This window comes from Erithacus rubecula (assembly GCF_903797595.1).
Source record: "Erithacus rubecula genome assembly, chromosome: 3".
NCBI lineage: Eukaryota > Metazoa > Chordata > Aves > Passeriformes > Muscicapidae > Erithacus > Erithacus rubecula.
This window is the reverse complement of record NC_136689.1, coordinates 68,126,806-68,151,247: the sequence shown is the minus strand read 5'-3', so window position 1 is coordinate 68,151,247 and position 24,442 is coordinate 68,126,806. Positions and strand designations below refer to the sequence as shown.

General features: G+C 41.9%; 1 protein-coding gene across 1 annotated transcript; it reads right to left on the bottom strand.

The window, feature by feature from the left end:
* Positions 1-1,057: 1,057 nt before the first annotated feature.
* LOC306800185 (uncharacterized protein) lies at positions 1,058-20,856 on the bottom strand. The gene is given in 5 exon segments (XM_079302102.1): positions 1,058-3,485; positions 8,458-8,497; positions 8,499-8,579; positions 16,861-17,014; positions 20,375-20,856. Coding segments are annotated over 5 exon segments (1,095 nt in total). The 5' UTR covers positions 20,491-20,856; the 3' UTR covers positions 1,058-2,781.
* Positions 20,857-24,442: the final 3,586 nt, after the last annotated feature.

Here is a 24,442-nt window from a genome sequence, read left to right as displayed (position 1 = left end):
AATGCTTGAGGGAAAGGATGCCATCCACAGCTACCTGTCAGGGTCTCCAGGCCTAAGGAGTGAGTCAATGTGAACCTCAGGAAGTTCAAGTGCAAGGTCCTGCCCCTGGGCTGGGACAGTCACCAGTATCAGTAGAAACTGGGTGGTGAAGGGATCAAGAGCATACCTGTGGTAAAGGACAGGGGGGATAAAAAGTGGTGCATAAAAGAGTGGATTTGAACTGTCATTGTGCTCTTGCTGCCTGGAAAGCAAATAGTATCCTGGGCTGCATCACAAGCAGCATGGCCAGCAGGGTGAAAGGGGGGACTCTGCCCCTCTGCTCTGCTCTGGTGAGACCCCAGCCAGAGCGCTGCATCCAGCTCAGGGGTCCCCAGCACAGAAAGGACATGGACCTGCTGGGGTGAGTCCATAGGAGGGCCAGGACAATGACAGAGGTCTGGCTATGAAGACACACTGAGAGAGTTGGGGTAGTTCAGCCTGAAGAAAAGAAGGCTCTGGGAAGACCCTTTTGTCTTATATATAAAAAAGAGCTGATAAACGTGGAGAGAGATTTTTTACTAGAGCCTTCAGTGGCAGGACAAGAGGGAACCATTTTAAATTAAAAGAGAGCAGAATTAGTTTTGTTACAAGGAATAAACTTGAGGCTGTAAAAGTTAGAAACATGAGGGGATGATGAGTGCAGGGAAGCCACTGGGTGAGGAGCTGAGAGAATGTGTCTGGGACTGACCTGTATTCAGCACCTACTTTTTGACTCTTCACATAAAACACATAAAATTGCTCCTGCTAACTGGAAAGGGACCCAAAATGGATGGACTGTGGGGACCCAGGTGTCCAAGGGAGGAATACAGTCCACAGCAGTCCACAGTGGAGCTATATGCACCATTTTCTGAACACTGAATTACCTTGCAGCAAATAAGGCCTTTACCACAGACACGAGTAAAGAAGAGACAAGCAAAACAAAAAAAACAAACCAACCAAAACAACATAAATTGATGCTCCCAAAAAGATTGTTACTTTCACACAGTGATGGTAGGCAAGCATCCCTAAATAGGACAGAGTAAGAACCCTGATATTAAAATTCATATTGTGCACATATTTAAAGACTGATTTGAATTTATGCATTCTTATGTGCAACATTTTATAATCTTTTGAATTTGTCACTTCAAGGTGCTGCTTTTTATTGTTTGTATAAGTTAATAACAGTATGTTATTGTGTAACTAAGCCTGCTTTCAAACTGTGCAAGATGTAGAGACAGCACAGAACAGGAGGGCAGGCAGAGATGCCCAGCAAGTGGTCAGCTGCAGCTTTAGCTGCATGCCAGACATCCCTTTGCAGACTTTGCAGCTGATTACAGCATACCAGAGAAGGTCTGGGCTTTGGCAAAGAGCTAGAAATCAAAGTCCTAATTTCCTGACTCTATGATGACTGTGAGTCATGGCAAGTTTAGAAAAACTCTATTCCTGTCTCTCCATAAGCATAGTAATGCCATGGAGCTTGTTGGTGTTCAAAGTGCTAAAGAGATGTTTAAGAAATTACATAAATGATACTTATTGTAAAGGCTTATGTAATCAATTCTAATCAGAACCATAACGTTTTCTTGTTTGGCCTCAAACACAATCCTTTGAGATCTCTGTGTGTGTTAGTATACATATGTGTATGTATGAAGCATGCAGTAAATAAGCTCTACTATGGTTCAAAAAAGCCTCATCTGCACAATGACTGTGTGCCAGACAAAACTGAAAAGAATTAAAATGGCCAGAGCTCTTCCTCCTTTCAAGCTGACAGATCTTATGCACTTGAAGAACAGCCTTTTCTTTTTCTCACTCCCTCATCTTTGAAGACCAGTGATCTATTTCATCTGCCTCAAACAAAGGACTCTTGAAAGATGTTCTCTTAAATTTATTTTCTCAACCCTGGGGCATACAATTACTGCTGTTCACTCATGCTTTGCCTGTTTAGATATTGGAAGGATACATGTACTTTCTGTCATTGTTGTAGCATTCCCAGGGCAGGCAGCACGTTCCCGATTCAGGCTCTGTCCACCACTGGGTGTGGAGCCAGCAAGCCAAACTTTGTTTAGCCGCTTACAGAAATAAATGATATCTTTACTAAGCTGATACCTGACCAGTGTGATGCCTCTCAGGTTCTGATCTGTACTCAGTGAGATGGGAAAATGTAGTAGGACCCTGAATGCTGCCTTTGACACGGCAGCTAGTTCCCCCCAGCGGCATTCCTCAGGGAGCACATGATCGGCATGTGTCACCCCCCGTGACTCAAAAGATAAAATGCTTCACTGGGCAAAAAAGGTCATAAGTGTAACTTCGGATTCAGAGAAGCACTCGGCTGTTCTTTGCTTTGCAACCACTGTAGGATAAAAGAGCAGGACACAGGATCTGTTGAAAGCTGCCTATCCTAGCTGTATGTTCAATTCCCTATGTCTCAGGAGAGGAAAGGAAGTGGTTGTTAGCACAAGTTTGGCAGCAACGCAGTTGTAACCCCTTAAAAGCCCACTGTTATTTGGATTTGCTCTGTGCAGGATGAAAACATTACAATCAAACACATTTTAAATGCAGGAGTCCAGCTTGAGAGACTGGTGCAAAAACCCTTGTTAAAACAGTCCCTTGATGTCGATTTTAGTATGTCAGTGTAATGGTTATAATCGGTGATTCAATACACACTTCAGCACCTTGTAGGAAAATACACTGTGGGCTGGTTGCCTGTGTGTCACTGTCCATCCTTTGCTGAAGCCTCAGTCCTCTGGCACAGTCCCAGAGCTGATTTCACACCAAGGTGGCGAGAGCCTGGATGTTGCGGGAGCTTTCGGAGCTCCTGTGCACGGCGTGGTGGCTCCTGGCACCTCTGTCTCCACCGCTGCCCTTGGGGCCGTGCTGAGCCTCGGCCGCACGGCTCTGGAAGGCCCGGACAGTGCGGATGGCCCGGATGCAGACCACAAAGCTGGCTAAGTACAGGCAGGAGGCCACGACTCCGAAGAGGCCGACGGCCGCGTCGCCGCCCTGGACGGCGCAGTTCATGGAGGTGTAGCCGCGGCGCGCGTAGAGCCGCTCGCGCCTCCTGCACACCTCGGTGGCGTTCACCTGCCTGACAAAGTGCAGGTACAGCCCCACGGCCGCCGCGTAGGCCAGGCCAGCCAGCAGGCTGAAGGCACATTCCCCCGCCAGCAGCCCTGGCCGGAGCTGCTGGATGGGTTTGGCCCCCACGACGAAGAAGACGAGGGTGAGCGTGGCCACTGTTAAGCTGAAGGCCACTCCGCCATACACGCAAGGGGCTCTCATCTGGGTGAACTGCATGTCCAGCTCCCTCACCTCCTGCAGCTCCGTGCCCTCGAAGGGGCTGTAGGCCCAGTTCAGGTTAAAGGATGATCCGAGGCCTCCAAGGGACGTGAAGCCTGCAACGGAGGCTTGGGAAGCGCCCACGCAAATCAGCACCAGGAGGTTAACTGTGATTTCCACGAACTTCAAAATGCCTGGAAGGAGCAGGAAGATGGGAATAGGTGTCAAAAACACATCTTGTGCAAACTGTGGGGGACAAAAGTACACCAAAACCATAGACAGAGAGTGCTAACACTGAGATATTCCTCTTGGCTACAGCTACAGAAAAGCACTCAGAAAAAAAAAAAAAAAGAGAAGCCTGAACTCTCGTGGGCACATTTTGGAGGTTGGGCAAATTACTTTTTTTAATTTGTCAGTGTGCTTGATAGATGGATCTTCATGCAGTGAAAAAAAATCCATAAAAATTTTACAGTGCTTGTGTTACTGCCAAGGCAAGCGCACAGTGATTATATTTTGGCCTGTAACTACTTGGCATAAACACACTGAGCAAGAAATATCCAGTATGAACAAAATGCTGAGGTTGAAGCTGACGAAAACCTAGAAGCTTCTAACGGCTTGAAAAACTGTGCAAGTTATTTAGGTCCTTCAAAACACGTTTACTGCTTTAACCTACACCTTTTTTTCATCCGTGAAAGTATTTGTTAATTTAAATGTACTACCTAACTAGATGCAACTTGAACTTTATCTTCTTCAAAGACAAAAATCCCTCATAAATCTGAAGCAGCTTCTGATTGCACCAAAAAACACAAAAAAGAAGGAGGGGAAAGAAGCAAAACTCACCTTATATGCAGAAATAAATTAAGTGAATTTGATACTAGGTCATGTGTGCTCTTTCACACACTGACCTTCAGAAGGAAGCCTTACAACTTCTGAGTTGACTCTTCACTTTTTCTTATGTTGGGCTACTAGTAATAGTAACCGAGTATTTTTAAGGGAAAAGATAAAACAAAACTCAGTACTGGAAAGGGGAGAAATTACTTATTTTTGTGGTAGCTGCCTCTCAGGAAGCTGCCTTATGTTTGATAAATCTGATTATTCTGTGACAGCTCACTAGGGGTCAGACTAAGATTAGTAAACATGAAGGATGTTGAAGTGTAGCACAGCTAGAGTTGCCTATCAGGGAAATGAAAACTCTTAGCGTGTCAGGCGTGTTGCTCCAAAGTTCTGAAGTTAATTACAGAATTGTAAATCTTATTATTCCATTGCTGTCTGACAGCCAAGAATGTAAGATGCTTGACATAATGGTCCTATATTTGTCTTTAAAGTGGGGCAGGATCTACAAGCTACAGCTTGCACACAGACTTCCATTCTATGCTGCTAGCACTGATCCACATGGCATTTCCCTCTTGAGCAACAGCTCAGTTGTTGTCAAGGCTGTATGGGCTTGAAAAGGAAAGGCTGAAGGAGGAACACAAGGGAATTAAACAAATTCCTCTCTTGTGTTGCCAGATGCTTCTAACCAAAGAAAGCCAGTGACAGCCACAATGAAGGATTATCAGATATTCCCATTCTGCCCCTTCCTACTCCCTCCACAGAGGGCTAAGGTAATGAGTCCTTTCCTGCTGCCACTTGTTCTGCACAGGAAGGTAGTGTTAGTTAGAGCAGACAAAATTGTTCCCCTTGTTCAAGAGGAACTATGTGAGCAGTTCTGTGTATGTGTTCTTCAGAGGCGATGCTGATTTCTGCATGACAGCGTTGCCTTTTCTTTGACCCTTCTGCACAACCATTTCTGTGAAGCAGGGCAATAACCTTGCTGGTTACCAAATCTCTTCAGCAGGCTTCAAATATTCCAAAGGAGGCATTTGTGGAGCTAAACGTAAAGAGAAATTTAACTTTTGGCCCTGGAGTTTGGATTTGGAACTCCTTGTACCAAATTCAAACAATGCAGCCAAAAGACTCATCATTTTTAATAGGTAAAGAGTCATCACTTTACTAGGACTGTTCACAGTATTTTGAAAGAGTAGTAGCTGTGCAGAACATTAACTGGAACTCAACCAGGTTTTTGGGTTTTTTTTTTTTTTTTTGTTTTGTTTTTTTTTTTTTTTTTTTTTTTGTCTGCTCAGTTGAGTTGTACGTTATGTACATTCCAAATACAGGGAGTTGACTTAGATCTTCAGGGCGCTTAGACAGTGTGACAGTGTTGGATGCAGAAGGGCACTTCCCTTTTTAAAGGCTGGCTATTGATTTCATAGATGTTCCAGCAGGAAACAGTTCTCACAAGTATACATGGAGGAAAAACCATTTGATTAAGGGAAACATAAATTTTAAGTATGTTTGGCTACTTGATAGTTGGGAATTCATGATCACTCAGCTGCTGACTTCAGAATTTCCCTTTTGTTTATGTCTACTGAGGCCCTCTGACCTGCTGAGCATCAACTTTTCCTCTACATCACCTTGCTGAGCTTTGGAAGAGGCAGTTTTGAGATCTCAAAGTTGTCACTGCCTGCTGCTAACCTCCCCAAATTTATAACAGACCCCAACCCTCAATGATGCTGCTCCAAAACTTTTTACATGGTTGCACACATTCTGTATGCCATCCCTTAACTCTGCTGAGCTGACTGATAATGGGATGACAAATGTGATCAATGCAGGTCTAGTGTATTTTTAACTGCAGCAATAGATGCTTGAAAGGCATGCCTGAAAAATTTCCTTGTACAGGGCATTCAGGTTGGACAGGTTTTGTATGTAGCTGCACAGTTGTAACACATGCCTGCTGTAGAATTGTTTAGAGAGACTAAACAATGGAGAGAGCTTCAGCAGCAGCTACTCTGCCAGTCACTTGTATCATTTGGATTTTTTTTTTTTTAAAGAAAGTGCAAGAACAAAGCCTCCTGTATTAAAGACAATTCTAAAATGATAAGCAGTATGTAGAATGAATTCCAATACTATGATGACAGCCAGCTGGGTTTATGAATGTAGCAGACAATTAGTGGAAATCCCTAACACCTTGTATAATTATCAAGGCTTTGATAAAAACATTAAACCTTACAGTATGGTCCAACCCAGGAACCCCAAAAGCTTCAAGCAGCCTTAATCTGTGATAGTTACAAGCTGCTACAAATCCTACTAGTATAAACAGGATAGAGACAGATTTGAGAAGTAAGGAATAAAAGGATAGTGAAGTTTTGAATCTTAGCTCTGCCAAGGTATGGTCACTCACATCCTAGCAGTGACCTGTGTCAAGCAGTTTGCTGCTGGTGGAAAGGACTGAGTTACAAGCCACACTTCTGAGTCTGCATTGCCATTTCTGCTTTCACAGGCCAATTGGCCAGGTCATCTTAGATTTATACCTTCAGAAACCAACAGGTCTTCCTGTGGGGAACTTGCTTATCTCTACAGTAATTTCCTAATGCCATGCAATAATGAATGCATTGCAAGATTTAAGTGTAAAATGACTGGAGGTCTGAACAACTCAAAATTCTATTGGTTTAATTATTGTTTTCCTTGCTCAGGTTCAACATCTTTGGATTTACCTAAAATGTTACTCATTTGTATTAAAATCAGCACATTTGTATTTCTATTAAAATCAGCACAGTCAACAGCTGGCTTTATGAACTAACCCTCTCCTTACTGAGCAAGTTACAGGACTCCTGTCAGGGCTCCTGGATTGCTATTTCCTTTCCCATGCTTCTTTCCTGGACTGCTTTTCAGCACTGAAGGTGAGAATGGCTGCAATCGGGGTGTTGCCAGAGCCTTCCAGAGAATTGTTTAATTTGCTCCATAAAATCTAAATCTGCAGTGGATAGTAACTTCAATGTATCATACTCATTAATTTTGCTTGAATGCAGTTGTCTTTTGGTGTAAGTACCTTCCTGCTATAGCCAACAATATAGCCTTCCAATTTATACTATTTATCTACTATTCACTTTTTCTTTCCCTTTCTTTTCCTTGCTGGGCTATTTCCATGGTATCAACCCACTGAGCAATGGTTTTATCTTCTGTCAAATGGTGGGCTTGACCATCCAGCAAAGCTGACAGATGGGCTAGTTAAGGGTACAGACTCACAGGCAGCTGACTTTAACAGCTCCCACCCTTGGCTGGGCAGTCAATACTTTTTTCCCATACTCTGCATTAGGCCCTTCTAACAGTTGTTCAAATAAATTAAAATAGCAGGAAACTATTTAACTCTTCTTTTGTGCTGCTGGTTTTATTCTGCAACTTTAGCAATTTGAGGTGACTCAGCATATCTGATGAGCAATCATGTTGGCATGAGTTTAGCAAGGACAGTAACAGTCAGGACCAGAGAAGGACCAGAAACTCCTCTTCTCAGGTGAGGTAAGCTGTTAAATCTGCATGCTCTGCCTCGTAAAACCACACTGTGGCTGAATGTATGGTACCCAATAACTTAGCTGTGCACTCAAGTCTCGTGTCAGAAGCTGTAAAGAGGAATTTCCATCCAGGCACTGCGGCAGGAGCTATGATGTTCAGGTCTGGGGGTCGTGGTGTGTGTACACATGTGTACATAAAACAAAATGGTCATTTCTTGTTTGTTCTTTGTTTCTGCAGCTGCCAAAATGAATTTGCAGGACAGACAGTTCTGGCTCTTTCTGCTGAACTCCCCTGATCCTATGAGGGCCATACTAATGGAAAAGGGCTTCAGAGTGTCTCCCTCCACTGTATCGGGGACAGGAGTCACCTTCTTCCTCTGTTGAATGTACATGGACTCCTCCTCCTGTCTCTTTCTGTATCATTCCTTCCTCTTCAGTGAACATCACTGTGTACTTCCTGAATATTTTGGCTTGCCTTCTCCCTCTGCTTCCTTTGCAGACCACATACCACCGGGACCAACAGGACCCAGGGGCAGCCCTGGAGGTGTGTGGCTGCCACTCTTGGACCCCAGTGGCAGGGCTGGTGACACACAGGTCAGTGGTGCCCACGTCATCCCATTAGGGGTCGCTCCAGGAGAAGGGAAGAGAGGAGTTAGAAGCTACAACACACATGAAAAATCATTCTCCAAGCCTTTTTCACTGAAAGTTGCAATTTGGTTCTTTTCTTCCCACCCCCCAGTTTGGATAGCTTTCTGCTTTCCAGAGCTAATCTTTCTTTTTATTTATTTTTTTACCCCCCAAAAAGGAGCAGACAAATATTTTGACCATATGTAGTGACTTACAAAAGTAGCAGTCCTGAAAAGGATCTCAAATGGAGAGCATCTCTTGCCAGTGCAGGTTTGGCAATCCCCAGAGACTGAAGGCACAGCTCAATGCAGCTTTGGTCACCTCTCTGCTAAACTTAGTTGGTGGCAGGAGGAAAAAATAAGAAGAGGAGAACATGTCAAAGTAAAGCAGGGCTTTACTTTGGCTCTGCTTTTGAAAGGGGACAAAAGGTGACAGAAACTGGGAGAAACCAAAACAGTGGAGAAGAACTGAACAAAGGAAAAGAAATGAAGACAACAGTTGCCGGAGATCAAAAATATAAAATTTGGATGCAAAGATATTTTAAAACCTTTCTACCAATATTATTCTCTTTATGTAGAAAACAAGACCTTACTGAAAACAGTAACAAGAGTTCACCAGCTTCACTAAAGCAGAATAAGGGCAATACATAGCTTTGTCATAAACAAAGAAATGCCCCCCAAGCCCCTACACCACCATTATTTTTTGCAGGTCTCTGTGTTCTTCAGCCAGTGGTGTGATTTAGTTTTCACTTAGTTATGCTAAAATCAAAGGCAGAATAAAAAACAACCCAACCCTAAAACACAAGAATTAGGCAATGTAACACCAACAAAATCTTGGCTTTTCAGAGGACCCAAGGGATGCACATACTCAGAGCCAACTGCATTTAAATTGCACGGATGTGCCCAACACACTTATGCTCGTTTGAGATATCCGTCTTACTGGAAATCACTGAAAAAATAGTTTAAAACTAGGAAAATTAAATGATTTATGTGCTCAAGAAAAAAAGCTTTATTATTACCTTTTAATAAGTTGTCTCTCTTTAGTCAAGATAATCGCTCTGTTAGGAAATCTCAAAGGATGGCCAGCCTTGGTTTTAATGACTCAGAGAAATCTTGCTTTCACAGACTGCTCAGATCCAAATGTATTACCCTGTTTTTTCTGTGTATCCTCTTCCCTTAGAGAACAACTATCCCACCTGCTCTATTCTTTCTGCTTAGTACCCTCCCATCCTCTAAACAGTGCTGTCCAATTTTCACAGGAAAGGGTGGACTTAAATTGTAGAATTACTGCATCATCCTCTATCCCCATATTTTCCCACCACTGTAAGACACAGTTTCAAAACCCAGCCCTTGCCTGGGAACAACAGCTATGTTGTACCCAGTAGTTCTTTAAAGCATCACTTCTAGAATGTTCTTGATTTCTCTCCTGCTAATTGAGCATGAGTCATCTTTCCTAATTTTGGAGAGGGTGGGAAGCAAAAGATCTTGCATTAGACTGTAGTATTTGACAGTAAATATAAGAACTGTAAAAGGCTGTATTATATTTGTAGCACTAGTAGATCTCTGCATGGTCACCTCACATTCTACATTTCTGGAAATAGCCTTTTTAATCCTTTTTTTCTAAATGTACCAATAGTTCTTTCAAGTAGTAAACAAGTGTCTCAGTATTGAAACCAGCTTGCAGGACTTTTTTTTTTTTTAAGAGTTCAGAAAACAATGAAACGCTCTTGTTCCCTATGCCAGCTTTCCATGGCCACTGCCTCTGTTTGAACTGAAACTGAGCCACCTTTAGAAAGTACAAAGATTGGGGTGTTATTGCTCTTTTAAGTAATCACAGTCTGGCTGAAGGTGGGTCAGGTTGGAGGCACCTGTGAACCCGAGCTTCTCATTCACTTTACTAATTGTGGGTTGTCACACTTGGTGAGCAACATTCCTGTCTGGGTGGATTTTTTCTCCTTTAACAGAGCTAGGATCACCTGCTCTAGAAATGGAGCTGCATTCAATAGATAGTCTGTCTGCTGTATCAATTGGCTTTGAGAGCCACTTTTTAAAGAGAAAAGTTTCCCTTTGTTCCCATAATTTGGGTCAGATGTGGGGAAGACAAACCTGGTTCTCTTACAGGAAAGGTGGTGTAACTCTTCTTCTGTAATGGCAGCAAGCAAACCTAAGATTTGCCAGCATGGGAAACATGGACTGCAGTCTAACACATAACTAACAGCTAATAGCAACTTTGCCAGTATCTTCCCCTGCCAACTTTAATGAGTCTTTTCAGCTGTAGCTCTCCCTTCTCTAAAAACAATCCATGTACCTGTTAGCACAGTGCCAAAAGGTGGATGAAAATAATTTCATGTGAAAACATGGGCAGAGTGAAGTCCTGCGTGTTGGCAAGGCAACAGTTTACTAAAGGTAGGATTTGGCATCTGCAAGTAGTGTTGCTCCCCTGAGCATTTTTATAGAGCCAAATGCTCAAGGCTGTTTGTATTTCACAGCAAAGAGGACTGAGCTCCGAATGAAATACTTTAACATCAGAACAGGAAGGAAGGTTACCTGAAGCTCTGCTGCTGTATCTTGTTACTCTGCTACTTTAATTAAGCATTTTGAATAACTGGAATTATTTTAATCTGCACAGCTCCATCCAATTTGCACTATTAATATTGTCTGTCTTTACAATTACAAGATTAAAAACCTTGATGGCAATTTCAGCCTGTTAGTCACACTGTATTTAAAATATACTTTGTAACAGATAGAAGAGGAAGACATCTAATTACAATGAGACTATAGGAAACCCTCCAGTCTCCCTTCCTAGGCAGAAATACACGGAAATTAACTGCCACAGGAACAGTGTATAGCAGCTTTGGGCACAATTTAAAGGAACTAAGCATGGCACACTGTGGGGGCAAAATGTGAAGATGGTGACTACAAAACACAACTGTTTCTAATCCTGTTGGGTGCCCCCACAGGAATGTAGATGTTCTGCACTGTCAAAAAGATGCAACATTCTGCTGAATGTACCTGTGAAATGGTTTCTTTCACACACAGAGTTACCTGCACAATACACATTTAATGACCTTCCAGTGCTTTTTAATGTGCATACCTGAAGCTACAGGATATTTTTTTTACTTCAGTCCAATGCCTCTTCCAGACCACTGTTCTCCCCCAACATCTCTGCAGCACTGAAAGGGACACGAACGCTGCACAAAATGTTTTTCCCCTCCTGCTCCCACGTCTGACTCCAAGAGGAACAGTATCACAACATAACACAGCAAAGAAACAACAGCAGTATTATGGCTGAGAACAATGGCATAACTCAAAGTGAGTCTCTATTAGTGTAAGCCCTGTGTCTTGGCTAACTTTTCATCTCAGTATTATTTTCTAGTCTATGAGTATTTCCCAGCACACATAACTATAGGGGAAAAAATTACTGTGTTTTGTAAAAACAAAAGGTTATAGATGTTTACATTTGAATTAATGCCGGCTTGTTAGTGCATGAATATATCCTGGAGAAAGTCATTGTTACTCCCTAATTCTATTTCCTCCTCCAAATAAATTCAGTTTGATATTTCCTCCTGGCTATGTTTGAAATTGGAGACTTTTCATGTTGTTACAAGCCATAATACTGTCTTTTTTTGAGAGGAAATTGGTCTGAAGGTTTTAACAATTGTGGATGTTAGAATGTAGGCTAAAGGCATGATTGTTTGGAAGTGCCTACAATATGCTTAAGAAATCTGACACTATTCAAGGCAAAGCTGTATTCACAGCAGCAAAGAACAGGGATTCAATTATACTTGCTCCCCCACAAACTGTTTTGTAACCTTTTCAGTGTTGTCTCCCTTAAATGCCAAATGGGTTGAAAAATTAAAAAAGTTATTTGATCAGGAATCATGACCAGCAAGTACAATTCTATAGAAGGCAAAAGCACAGGTAATTTTCTGAGTCACATATTGACCAAAGATGGGAGAAACTTAGTTTATCTTCACTGTTTAAGCAAAACTACAGGATGTATTATCCAAGAATTGCATTGCTCCACCTCTTCACACCAATATACACAATAAAAAGAAAATTTAAAGTTTTTAGAGTCAAGTCACCAAATATCTGAGACCAATTTATGATGAGCAATTCACTCTTGGTTTCAACTCAGATTTTCCTCTCACTGAGGTGAAGGATGGCAGCCAGCCTTGAACATTTTTTTAATTCTGTTTGTTAAACAGAAGCACTGAATCTGGTTATATTTTCAAATACATCTAGGGGGGATATTTGAAAGGCAAAATGATTACTAATTTAGGTTTTCTATACGGAAGAAAGAACTACAGAAATTTTACCTGTACTGTGAAAAGCAAATTGAATGCTTCCTTCTGACAGAATTTCAGCTCTAAGAATCCCCAGGTCAAAAACCTCTTGTTTTCAACACATGCTACTTTAAATGGCATGTGTAAAGTATTGTGTGTAAGCAATAAGAAATGGCTATTGCAAGCAGCAGTTCCTTGGTTAATGAAAGGTTTGTCTTTATCATAAACAGTTTATTTCAAATTCCCATAAATTATATAGTGATCTATACAGTTTGACATCAGTCACACCAGTGACTGTTCCCTAAATCTCCTCCACTGCTGTAGAAACAGAAGGTGACATACTTCTGCTTCTACTGCCTTTTGATCTGTAATTTTGCAGGCCCACAAGTGTAGCTTACCTACAGAAAATAACTCAACAGAAAGAAACTAGACATAAAGACAGCATAACAGGGAATAGTCAAGAGTTTGTTACAGGAAAATCACTTAAAAGAATCACTGGATATATGAAGAAAGGTAGTGCTCTTAAATCCCCTGTGAGATAATCCTCTCACTGGTTAGCAGTGGTTAAAGGATAATAAAAAGGAAACAGCAAAACAGCCATTTTTCAGGCAACTGGAGTTAAGGAGGTAATCTCTGATTTGTGTTGCTTCTCACCAGTATGCCCATGTTGGCAGTGCAGTGGGAGGGGATTTGCAGAGTCAAACAGGTGGAGGTGAAGACACAGTGGCTATAGGACAGACATTTTCTGGGGAGAGAGAGGTACTTAATTTTGGTTCTAGTTTGGTCCAAAGGGCAGAGTGCCTGCTAGTAGTTAAAGCTCACCCTCTCATTTAGTTTTATACAACGAAAATACAGTTTGTGCACCCTGGGTCTGCTCAGCAATATCACCCAAAGAACTGTGAGTGAAGGTTCCAAACAGGTTCAGCTCAAAACTACATACCCAAATACTATGGTAGATGCACAGACTAATGAATTGAAAAGATTGAAAACTGAGATGGTGAAGTCTGCTTTAATAATAATAATAATCATAAAAATTTCTTCATGCTTGCCAACAGTAAAATTGATAGGCTGCTAACAGCTCAATGTCTTGAATGAGAAATTGATTAAATCAGTGTTTAATGAGCAACCTCCACTTCATGGTTGTACAGAAACACCCATAAACACTGATGTCCCTGTTGACAGAACACATAGAAGGGCTCTAAGCAAAGTATCTCCATTTCAGGTAGCTTTCTTTGAGTCACACACCACACAAAATCTAGGAAGCATTAGAATAGGATTACAGAACCAGAGCCTTTAGGCAGATGTCTGATTCTTTCAGGAATTTATATGGATTTTTTACTGCATTTCTGGTCAGCCTATCTCAAAAAGGTGTGGTGGATCTGGAAAACTGACCAAAACTGACTATTGTTCAATCTGTGAAGATGCAACAGGGGCAAAGGGAAAAAGGGAAGATTTCACTTGAAAACCATAAATCTCATGGAGAAGCTGAACATATGAGATTATCACTACATATTTAGAATACCATCAGAATCAGAAACACCTTCTTTAAGCATTTTAAGGAATAAAACAGTAGTACTTCAAGTGAAACACTGGAACTCCTTATCTTAAGGTAATGTGAAGGTCAAACATTTAAAAAAAGTGATTCAGCAGAGAATTAAACAAATTTCATAGGTCCGTAAAGAGGTATTAAACACAAGAGATGTGAGTGCAGTCTTCCAATCCAGGAAATTCCACCAATCCAAAGTCTGGAGTGTATTCCAAAAGACAGCTTACTTTCTACTGGTCCAAACTTTGATGGTCCTCCTAAGTTTGTACTGTAATTCCATTGTTTGGGAGGCACCATGAGGTGCCTCATGTAATCCAGCACTGCTATCCATGTGATCCCACCTGAATAGCTTTGAATAGGTATCCCTCATATAATGTTATAACAGATTTTTCCCCCTTCTGTTTTCAAGATGAAAGGATTAAAAAAAGAACAGAATGTTTCGAAGTTTCTTAGATGGTATCAAATGTTCCTACCAGCAAAAAGGGTCAGTATCAGTAGTTTCTTCTGTTATATTTGGGATGGGTTTATTGTCCTAATGGGGGGTGGGCAGGGAAAGGGGGCAGGGAATTGGGATGGAAGGGGGGAATAACAAAAATAGGAGAACAAGGTCCTAAGGTCCTAAGATGTTTAAAAGATTCCTAAAAAATTAGCTGCTTATTTCTCAAATTCAGCTTTAGTTTTTTAGGATATAGCTGGTAAAAAAACAGGAATGAAGGGGCAATATTTAGGTGAAGCAAATACTTTTCAGAGCTCTGGTTGTACAGAATTCCTCTCAAGTTTGCTGAACTGCTCAAAATGCCTAAAGAACATAATCTAGGTGCGCTAGGCAAACGAAAAAAAAAAGCTCAACTACTTAGTGGACCATCAGAAACTAGGGTTCACATTTCAGTTGTTGCTTTGGAAAAGATTGTGTTTCATCACTTGCCTTCCCAGCCTTGTTTGAGTCTAGTTTATTTTAAAATTATGATGATTAGGAAGGGGAATTTCACCAGTGCTGATAAACCACTGGCAAAAGAAAGAGATGGTTAAGAAGTATTTACAGGAACGTTTCATGCTCTAAAGTGTTGAAGCTCCAGTGTACTGACTTCTTAGTAAACAATTCATACAGTTCATTTACAGCATCCACAATGACTGAAGGGAATATAGAATTCTGCAAAACAGTTATAGTAAAGTCTGCTAAATCTTGGTACTTTAAAAAAAAAAAAAAGGGGGGGATTAACATTCTCATAATCTTATCAATCTTCAATGTATTTTCATGTTTTGAAGTAAATTTGCTAATAAAAGGGTTACTTCTCTGCATGATCTCTTTTCCTTCCTCTACTGCAAGCTCAGACATTAAATTTTTGGAAAATACTGAAAATACCTGGGGGAGGGGTGGGAGCACAATCATCATTGTCAACTGATGCATACAAAACTAGGACATTTAAAAAATCTTAATGATGTTTAATGCACCAAAATAATGAAAAGCAAATGCAGGAGGAAAAAAACCCAGAAATTCACATTGAGCTATCCGTAAGTCTAAACAACCAGGGAAACTGAAAACTAAAATTAACTTGCCACTTCATTTTTCTAAAGCTCTGATAAAATAGCACATGGGGTTTTCTGCAGTCTTTCAAACAAGTTAAAATAATTCAGTATGGTTGAAGAAGAAACTGATGATACAATTTTATAATGGATAAAGTATCAGTATGGTTCCATGTCATAAACCTTTACTAATGGTTGCAGTTACAGCTGAAGATTAAAACCAAACTGCATACTAATTCACAAAACATATTTGTAAGACAAAATAGTTCATCTCACTCTTAAAATCATTCACATATTTACACACAGGGAAATATTAAGAGCAAATTGATTGCACTACTTAATTTTCCTACATGGAGTGAAGAAATAATCTAACATTAGGTGCTTTAATTTACTTCCAACAGCTAATCTCTTCACTTTTCTCTACTGGAGGACACTGAAAGTCTATTTATAGACATCAGCCAAAGACTTTGCACCTAGCTGCAAGTTCAGCTCAGACTGCAGTGGAGCTTTCCTACAGACAAGGTGAGAATGATTGTTGCCCTGGAAGAGGAAAAACTTTCAAGGGGTAATGAATATTTTAATGACTTCGTTCTTTCAGTTTATAGGAATGAGTTTACTAAGGCTGATTTCCTCCCACATTAAGGCTCATTTCTGTCCTTGTTACAGTTGCTTTCCACCAAGAAAAACCCAAGTTATTTCTCCAAAACTGTTTTATAGGATTCATGTTCAGAAAAAAATTTTGTCTCCCACAATGATACTTTATAAAGACATGTGAATGACAACTGGAGTAAATCCAGAATTGATAAAAAGTGTGAGAAGAATGATTCGGAAATAAACTAGCATCAAACTTTCAACAGCCACCTCTAAATTGCTCACAGATGCAAATGTCTGGCTTTTTTCCTAAATCCCAAAGATTAACTCTTGTTGCACAGACTGGCTGATTACACACATGACCCACTCTGGTGCTCCAGATGCATATTCCAGAGATGAATTTTCAAGTATCTAAATGTCTGTATAAATATTGCCTTTAGATATCTAAAATGGCATAACTCTCAGTTAGGCCATTCTTTATCTCCCCCAGTCCTTGTGGGCCATTTATTTGGTAGTGGGGCTTTTTTCCACTTGTTTTCTTTTATTTTAATACTTCTCTAGCTTTACTTTGTTGTGCTCCTAAACACAGAAATCAAATCAAAGAGAAGTCCTTGGAAGGAGAGAGGTGGATGGCAATAAGAGTTTCACATACCTCTTGTTGTGCATACCTTTGAACACTTCATTGAGAAGCTTTCCTTGGGAGGATAAAACTCTGGTGGTGGGACAAAATACTCCTGTGCTGCTCCAGAGGTTTCAGAGTAAGAATCTGAGCAAACAGTAGAAGTCCTTGAGTGCTGGCCACCTCGGATGTCTCCTGTTGCTCTACAATGGAGTAAACAATTATTAATCAAGTTGTAGTCTCTCCTGAACATTAGAACATGAGAAATTGTCTGATCCCCCTCTTAGTGGAAACAACTAGCTTGCTTCACAGGCATCTGGCCTTTTTTGCTTGCCTGTTTTGAAAACAAATATCCCAAAAACTTCCAATAAATCCATGCTCACAAGGATATTTGCATTCAATGGTCCTCATTTTGGAAAACAGTGTACTCACTGGGTAGGCTGCCTGAAGTGTTTAGCTTACTGGCAAAAGGTAGAAAGAGGAAATAACATATTTTTCATGAAAACTAAACAATTCAGCTAGTCCCCAGTAGGCCAGATAATGGAAATGAAAAAGATTTTGGCATAATAAATGTGCAAAGTAGCACAACTATTTCATGAGTGTTTTGTCAAGTTTGTACTTCCAACTAGTGTCCCTCACAAAGATGTCTTTTAAAAGAATAAAAGCTATTAAGATAAACAGATCAAGATTTTAAACTAGGGAAAAATAGTCTATTCAAAATGTTGAGGTCCTTGAAGACATTTGAAGAAGAATCTAATATAAACCCTCCTCCCCAAAAAAAATTTTTCTTCTATCTCCAATTAGTCTCTTCATTGACACAATGGTCCAGTTTTCTGCAATGACATACAGCTACATATCTGAAGCCTGATGATTTTTAAAGTTGGTGAGATTTAGATTATTATATAGGAAAAGTGCAATTTTCCCTTTAAACTGAGCTAACACTCAAATTAAAAGGAACACTGGCTGCAATTTTTTTGTATTTGGTCTAATTGAAATTTTATCCCTCATTTGAAGAACTGGAGCTTGCCTTTTCCAAGGTACAGCTGGATGAGTTTGTTATTAAAGAGTATTGTAAGTCTCAGTCAGCATTATTATTTTTAAAAGTCTTCTTTGTATTCCTTTTTTATTTTGAATTTCTTATCCACAGATCAGCATTTTCAACTGTAGTTTTGTTTCCTAGTATCATTGCACTACTCTAAGGTTTATCTTCATCCAATTCCAGACTCAATATTATCTCGTTCATCCACATTAAATCATGTTCTTTGTAGTTTTTACATTTTAATTAAGACATTCAATAACAAGACCAATGCTAACATCTCCATGTTTAGCTGCCAACAGCTCTATTTGGCTGAAACATTTCTGATTTTTCTGACCTCTGTCCTGTGTCTTGTGCAACTACCAAAGCATCCTGTGCAGCTGTGTCACATAAATTAAATAAGCTGTGTGATTTATAAGACTTCCAGTAACTTGAAAGCAATCCCTTTGGTACTTCTGATGCAGCTGCTTCTCTCTATTGTTTCGTTACTTGCCAGAACACAAAACAAGACAAAAAATCAAACCAACCCCCCCTCCCCCTGAATGTTCAGCAACAGAACACATTTAGGAGAAAAAAATCCTTTTTTAGATGCCTTTTTTTCTCACTGTGGCCTATTCTGGCCACCTTTGCTGCTGTTTTCCTTGAGGATTTTACCATTCTAGGTAATTCTCCTCAGCAGTAGGAGGAAGGTTGCTGTAGGAGTTTCAGACAGAAATGCATTTGGAAGGAGAAATATGCTGGCTAGAAAGTCTGGTTCATCAGGGATGAAAGCACTAGGCACCCAAAGTGCAGCTTCCATGAAATTCTTCCCATGTATTTCATTACAGGATCTGATGGTCTTCCGATCAATCAGCCAAAGTTCTCACTAAAACGCATGAGAACTCCATGAGAACCAAGCAGAGGAAATGCTCTTAGGTTAAGCCAAACTCCTTCAAAACAACTGACAGAAAAGTTTTTCAATTAGTTTTAGTGGGGTCTGATGGCCCCCAGATGCTTGACTCTAAGAATTATCTTCATGGCTGTTACAGATTTGCAACTGCAGCTTCCCTTCCTCCAATCCCTGGTGGATACAGGGATGTCTGTGAACCTTTATGGTCTGTCCATCAATTTTTGATCTGCGAGTCCAAGCATATAAAACTAATAGTAAAACCAAGAAATCCAGAGAAGTGCTTTATTAAAAAGTGGTGGTTTAATTTATAGCTAGCCTTTCACACTTATTGCTTACATTATGCTATACATGAAAGAAAAGGGAAAAAAAAGCCCACATCAAACCCCCAATCATTTTGGTTTTTTTTCTTTTTCTCTCCATTGTGCTATTAATGTGTTACTGGCATTAGTTGCTCTCACGTCTAATATGTTCAAGATAATTTAACTACAATTCCTGCCAATCCCTGCTTTTTCTAAGGACAGGCATTCAGCCTCTGAGAATAATTCTTAGGCTAGTCTTTGTTCCCATTTCTCTTCAATTTTTCATAATTTAAGAGAGACAGAAGAAAACTTCATTAGCTATTTTCACGATGCAATAATTGTACCACTAGCCGAATGTTTTATACTTTGCTGTAAGTATTCCTTGTAGTCCACACGGTGCTCTTCTCTGCTCCTTTTATTCTCATCCTCTTTTCCTTGATAAAATGCATACTATCTGGGAGTATTTCAGTTTTTCAATAATCTTCATTATACTTATCTCTTCTCCCTGTTTGCCTTTATTCTTAAATTCCCCTACAATCACATCCCTGGAGACTAAAGGGGAGAGATGAACACTTTAGTGCCCTGGCCAATCTGCCAGTGGTGTTTAAATCTACAGACCTCTCTCTTACAGTGCAGCCATGCACTGGCATGACCTAAAAGGAAACCAGCCTAAGCTGACATCTAGCATGCTGCAGCCTGGCCAGGCTGGAAGGATAACTGTAATATCCTAAGAGTTTATTTGGCACTGGAAACCCATTAGTTGGTCTGTTCATTGTGGTGATAGGGGCTGACCCACTCTCAAGTGCTGCCAACAGCCTTAGTCACTTCAACAAGCACTCATCTATTGACAGCAACTACTGAAAGTAATTTTATTTCAGATTAATAGGAACATGTTCACAGCTGAACTAGAGCAACCTGAGAGCTCACAAAGTCCCTGTGCTGGTCTCAGTCATGTAACATTCTTATTTCAGCAGTGAATATTTGGCAAGCCACAGCCTGCTGTCACCTGCTGACTGGTGTCTTCAGGAATTGTACTAAGGACTCATGGCCACACTTCACCTACTTGTCAGCCAACCTGATTCAGATCATCCCAGGAAATTCACATCTCTTCCTGTGTTACACAGCCTATTTTCTGTTCTGTCTTAAGCTCAAAACAAAGAAAAAAAGGTTAAATTTCTAAGTGTAAAACAGCACCCTGTTCCAAATGCAGTATGTTCATGCTTTCAAGGCTGAGTAAAAGCTTTCTTTACTATTGTAAATTAAGCCTATTTAAAAGCAGAGAGAAGGCAGACGTTATAGACCTGCTGTGATCTATTTCTCTGAGGAGATAAAGACGTACCTTGCATTGTATGGGTATGGTTTTCTTTCTCTTCTGTCTTCCTTGTATCTATCAGATCTATGGTTCTCATGGTGCCTGTACTGCTTATCTTGGTATCGACTCCCAGCGTGAGACATCTTGTTTCTCAGATGTATTCTCTCCTTCTAAAATAACTTCCTGAGCCAGAGAAACAAAACCAGTTCATTTTATTGCTCCACTTAAAAGTTATTCATTGACCAGCACTCACTTCCATTTCATGCTGATTCAAAGTTAGTACAGACTTCTTTAAGAAGTGAAGGAAGTAAAACCCATTAAATTACAAGGCAACTTCATTAAAGCAGGAAGTTTTTCTTTACCTTTTCCTTCTCATCAAGTAAATGCAATGTTTCTATACTTGACATTTATTGCACTTAGCTTATTTACTAGGTCTGCTCTGATTCTCCTGCCTTTGCTGCCAAGGCAAGGGATCGTGTCCACCAAGAACTGAATCTTGTCCTCTGCAATGCTGTACCAGCACACTGCAAGAGTGTTTGTGCACACAGGTGCCACTGGCACAGGGAAGTCTGGAAGAGCAGGCTGTGACCTTTGTCTCCTGGGAGGGACAAAAAGGAGGGCACCCGTGGGTGTAAACACAGTCAGTGCCAAACGTCACCTGCGATTTGCATAAACATTACATATGGGCAAAGCTGTGCTGGCCTGAAAGTAAGCTGGCAAGAAGCTATACCTTGATAATTCTGTATTAAATACTACCAGTTTATCATTTTCTGAAAGCCTCTTTATCTTTTCAAGTGCAATACGATTAAGCTCAAACCTGTAAAATCGGGAAACAGACTTCAAACACCTGAGCAATCTTTAGACTCATTTGCCTTCATCACAGCCCTTCAGCATCCCTGCAGAGGTGTCTGCAGTCGGTTTAATTTGGACTCGTCAAGGCTTGATAACCTTTCTCCATCTCCTTTGGATGTTATACATAAATAAACATAAACAGATAAAAACATAATATAAAGGAATACATCAAGTTTTATCTGTTTACATCTAGGAGGGAAGGAGACAGCGCCTCCCCCCGAGTGCAGGAGCCATTCCGCAGCGCCGCCACAGCGACCCGAGACCGCCGCGGCGCCCCGGGGGTGGCCCTGGGGTGGCCCTGGAATGGCCCAGGCCCGGGGGTGACCCTGCCGTGGGCGCTGCCCGGGACAGCCAGGACACGCCGGGCACCTCCCGCCGGGCACCTCCGCTCCCCCCGCCGGCTCCCCCGGGGCCGAGGCCCGCGACCCCCGGCCCTCACCTGAGGGAGCGCCCGGTCCGGCCCGCCCGCAGCCGCTGCCGGCCCGGCCGCCGGCACCGCCCTCCGGCCCGCCCTCACTGCCCTGCCCGCTCCTGCCTCGGCACGGCGGAAAGGTGAGCCCGAGTGGCGAAATCACTGAGCCAGGTTGGCTGGGAAATCTCTGAGATCGTCAAGTGCAGTCTATGATCCAACACCGCCATGCCGACTAGACCACGGCACTGAGTGCCGCGTACAGGCTTTCCTCACATGCCGCCAGGGATGCTGAGTTCACCGCATCCCCGGGCGGCTCGATCAGAGTCTGATAGCTCTTTCAGTGAAGAAATTCCTCCTGATGTACAAGCTGAACCTCACCTGGCACAGCCTGAGGCTGTGTCCTTTTCTCCTGTCGCGGTTGCCTGGGAGAAGAGACTGTCCCGAGCTTGCTCCAGCATCCTTCCAGGCAGCTGTGGAGAGCGAAAATGTCACCCCTGAGCCTCCCTCTCTCCAGGCTAAGCATCCCCAGCTCCCTCAGCCACTCCTCATGGGAGATGTGCGCTCCAGACCCTTCGCCATCTTCCTTGCCCTGCGCTGCTCAGTGAAGAGGAACGAGGACCGTGGGAACGGGCTGGTGTCTGGGAGCGTAGGACAACCCGGGCTTTGTGTAAATTAATAAAGCAGGTTCCTGTGCCTTACCGTGCTCAGGGAGAATCTGGTGACTGTGAGAAAATATAAAACCTGAAGGTTAATAAAGTTGAAATGCAAGGTCCCCACAGGTTGTCCTATTTTTTTTCTAAAGCCACCTCCACTGACTGGCAGCGTTCTGCAGAGAGCCCTGCAGAACGGGGGGTGAAGGGGAGGAGGTAAAAGATAATGGGTGGAACTTGTGCCCCGGAGCAGGTGTGTGGGAACAGCCTGTGCTACACTAGACAGGTTGCACAGGGAGGTAAGCAGATAAACTCTCCTCTGGAGCAGAGCCATGTTTTAGATAAACAGCCATTTAAATGTGTGCAGTCTCCTTTCCTGGTGCTCTGGTGAAAGCCCTCCCTGTGGTGTATCTGAAGGGGCTTTGCTGCCCTGCTGCCAGCCTGTGATGTTTCTCTTGCAGAGAGCAACATGCTGGTCTCTTCAGGATGCCTTCTGTTGGTGTTTATAATCTCTTTTTGGAGAGAGTCTATATACACTCTTGAACCAGAATTGCAGCAAAAGGCTTGTTTGTTGTGCAGTCCTGTACACAAAAGCAGTCTGTGCCTGGGAAACAGGATGGTGGTGTTAACATGACACTGTGCCCAGCTAATCTTGAGTTTTGGAAAGCTTCCCTTTGCTGTGGTGCTGCCCTGCACAGGAGCTGGGAGCAGAAAATCCCTTTCTTTCCCAGGGCTTTCACAGAAGCATGCTTGGGGTACCAGTGCTTCGTGAATTTGGGCTTTAGATATGTAGTTGCTAGTGCAGTCCCATGGCAGAGGTAAATCCAAAATCTGCTGTAAGTAACATGCAGGTAACAGAGAAGCTGCTGTGCCTGAAAAGAGGAGATAGCTACAGGAACTGAATGCTCAAAGCACGTTTTGAAGTGTGGTAGGACTGTGATTCCCTGCTCTGGCTGAGCTGTGTTAACAGCTTCTTTTGCTGGTTACCATTCTCACCTTGCCTAGACCTCTTCTGCTTTTCCTGCCTTCAGCTGTACACTTCATCTTCTTCTCGCTGTCTTGCACCAACCCTAGTGCTTGCTTGATCACATAATAATCCAGTTCTGCTTGCTTTCCAGCCAAAACCAATTTACTTTCTGCTGTTTTAGTGAGTTGAATTGGCTTTGTGCTGCAATCAAATGTGCACTGGAGCAAGGACTTGGCAGAAGCATATGTCCCACAGGGAAGGAATTGGGGGAGGGATGGGGGAAGAGGGCTACCTCTCTTGGCAGCAGTGAGTGGTGACTGTAACTGAAGCCCTGATGAGAAGTTGGAGTTTGAGACACCACTGCCCATCAGTCTCTATGCCTTCTCAGTTTGGGGCTGTCATCTGGCTAGCAAAGGCAGCCTAACAGCAGGAGTGTTTTACTGTTTCATAGCTTTGTTTGTTTCTAATTCCTCCTGATTCTATTTAAAGGTTGTTTAAGCTAGTTTGGCAGATGTTACCCCAAAGACTAGGGTGCCTGCATGAACTCAATTTTCCTGTCTAGATAACAAATATTTGGAAAATTGATTCAGCATTTGCATCCAGCAGAGGATACCTGCTCTTGATGGAGGGCATGAGGAATTACATCTCCCTTCTGATGGGCAGAAGATGTTTGTTTCATACATACAGTTGAAAAATCACAAGGTATCATGGTTGGAAATGGACTTTTTTGGAGGGGTTGGAATATAAAAGGATCCTTGACAGCCACTGTTTGCAGTATAACTAGTAGTTTTGTTAATGCATTTCTCTTTCTGTGCTGAAATGGTTCAGGTGTGGCCATTTTGGTTTGGAAGACTGGGTGGAACTGAAGGGATGCTGTTATTGGACTGGGTAAAATTCAGTGAAGCTGGTGGGCAAAGTGGGTATTTTAAAGAGTTTAATTATGGAACCAGGCAGTTGAAATAACAGGGTCACAAACAATGCAGAATTACAAGGTGAGATCTACATTAAAAAAACCTTAACTCTATGACATAAGGGGTTTTTCCTTGGAAACTCATAAAGAAAACACAGGATAGCTAGTGACTCCTGGAGCTGCCTATATGACCTAAGAACCAGTGAAACAAGCTACAGAAAATCATGCTGGCTGGGGAGAAACATCCAAAAGTAGGAGTAGGAGTGTGTTTCTAAGGAGAAAATCAAGAAGAGATTACATATTG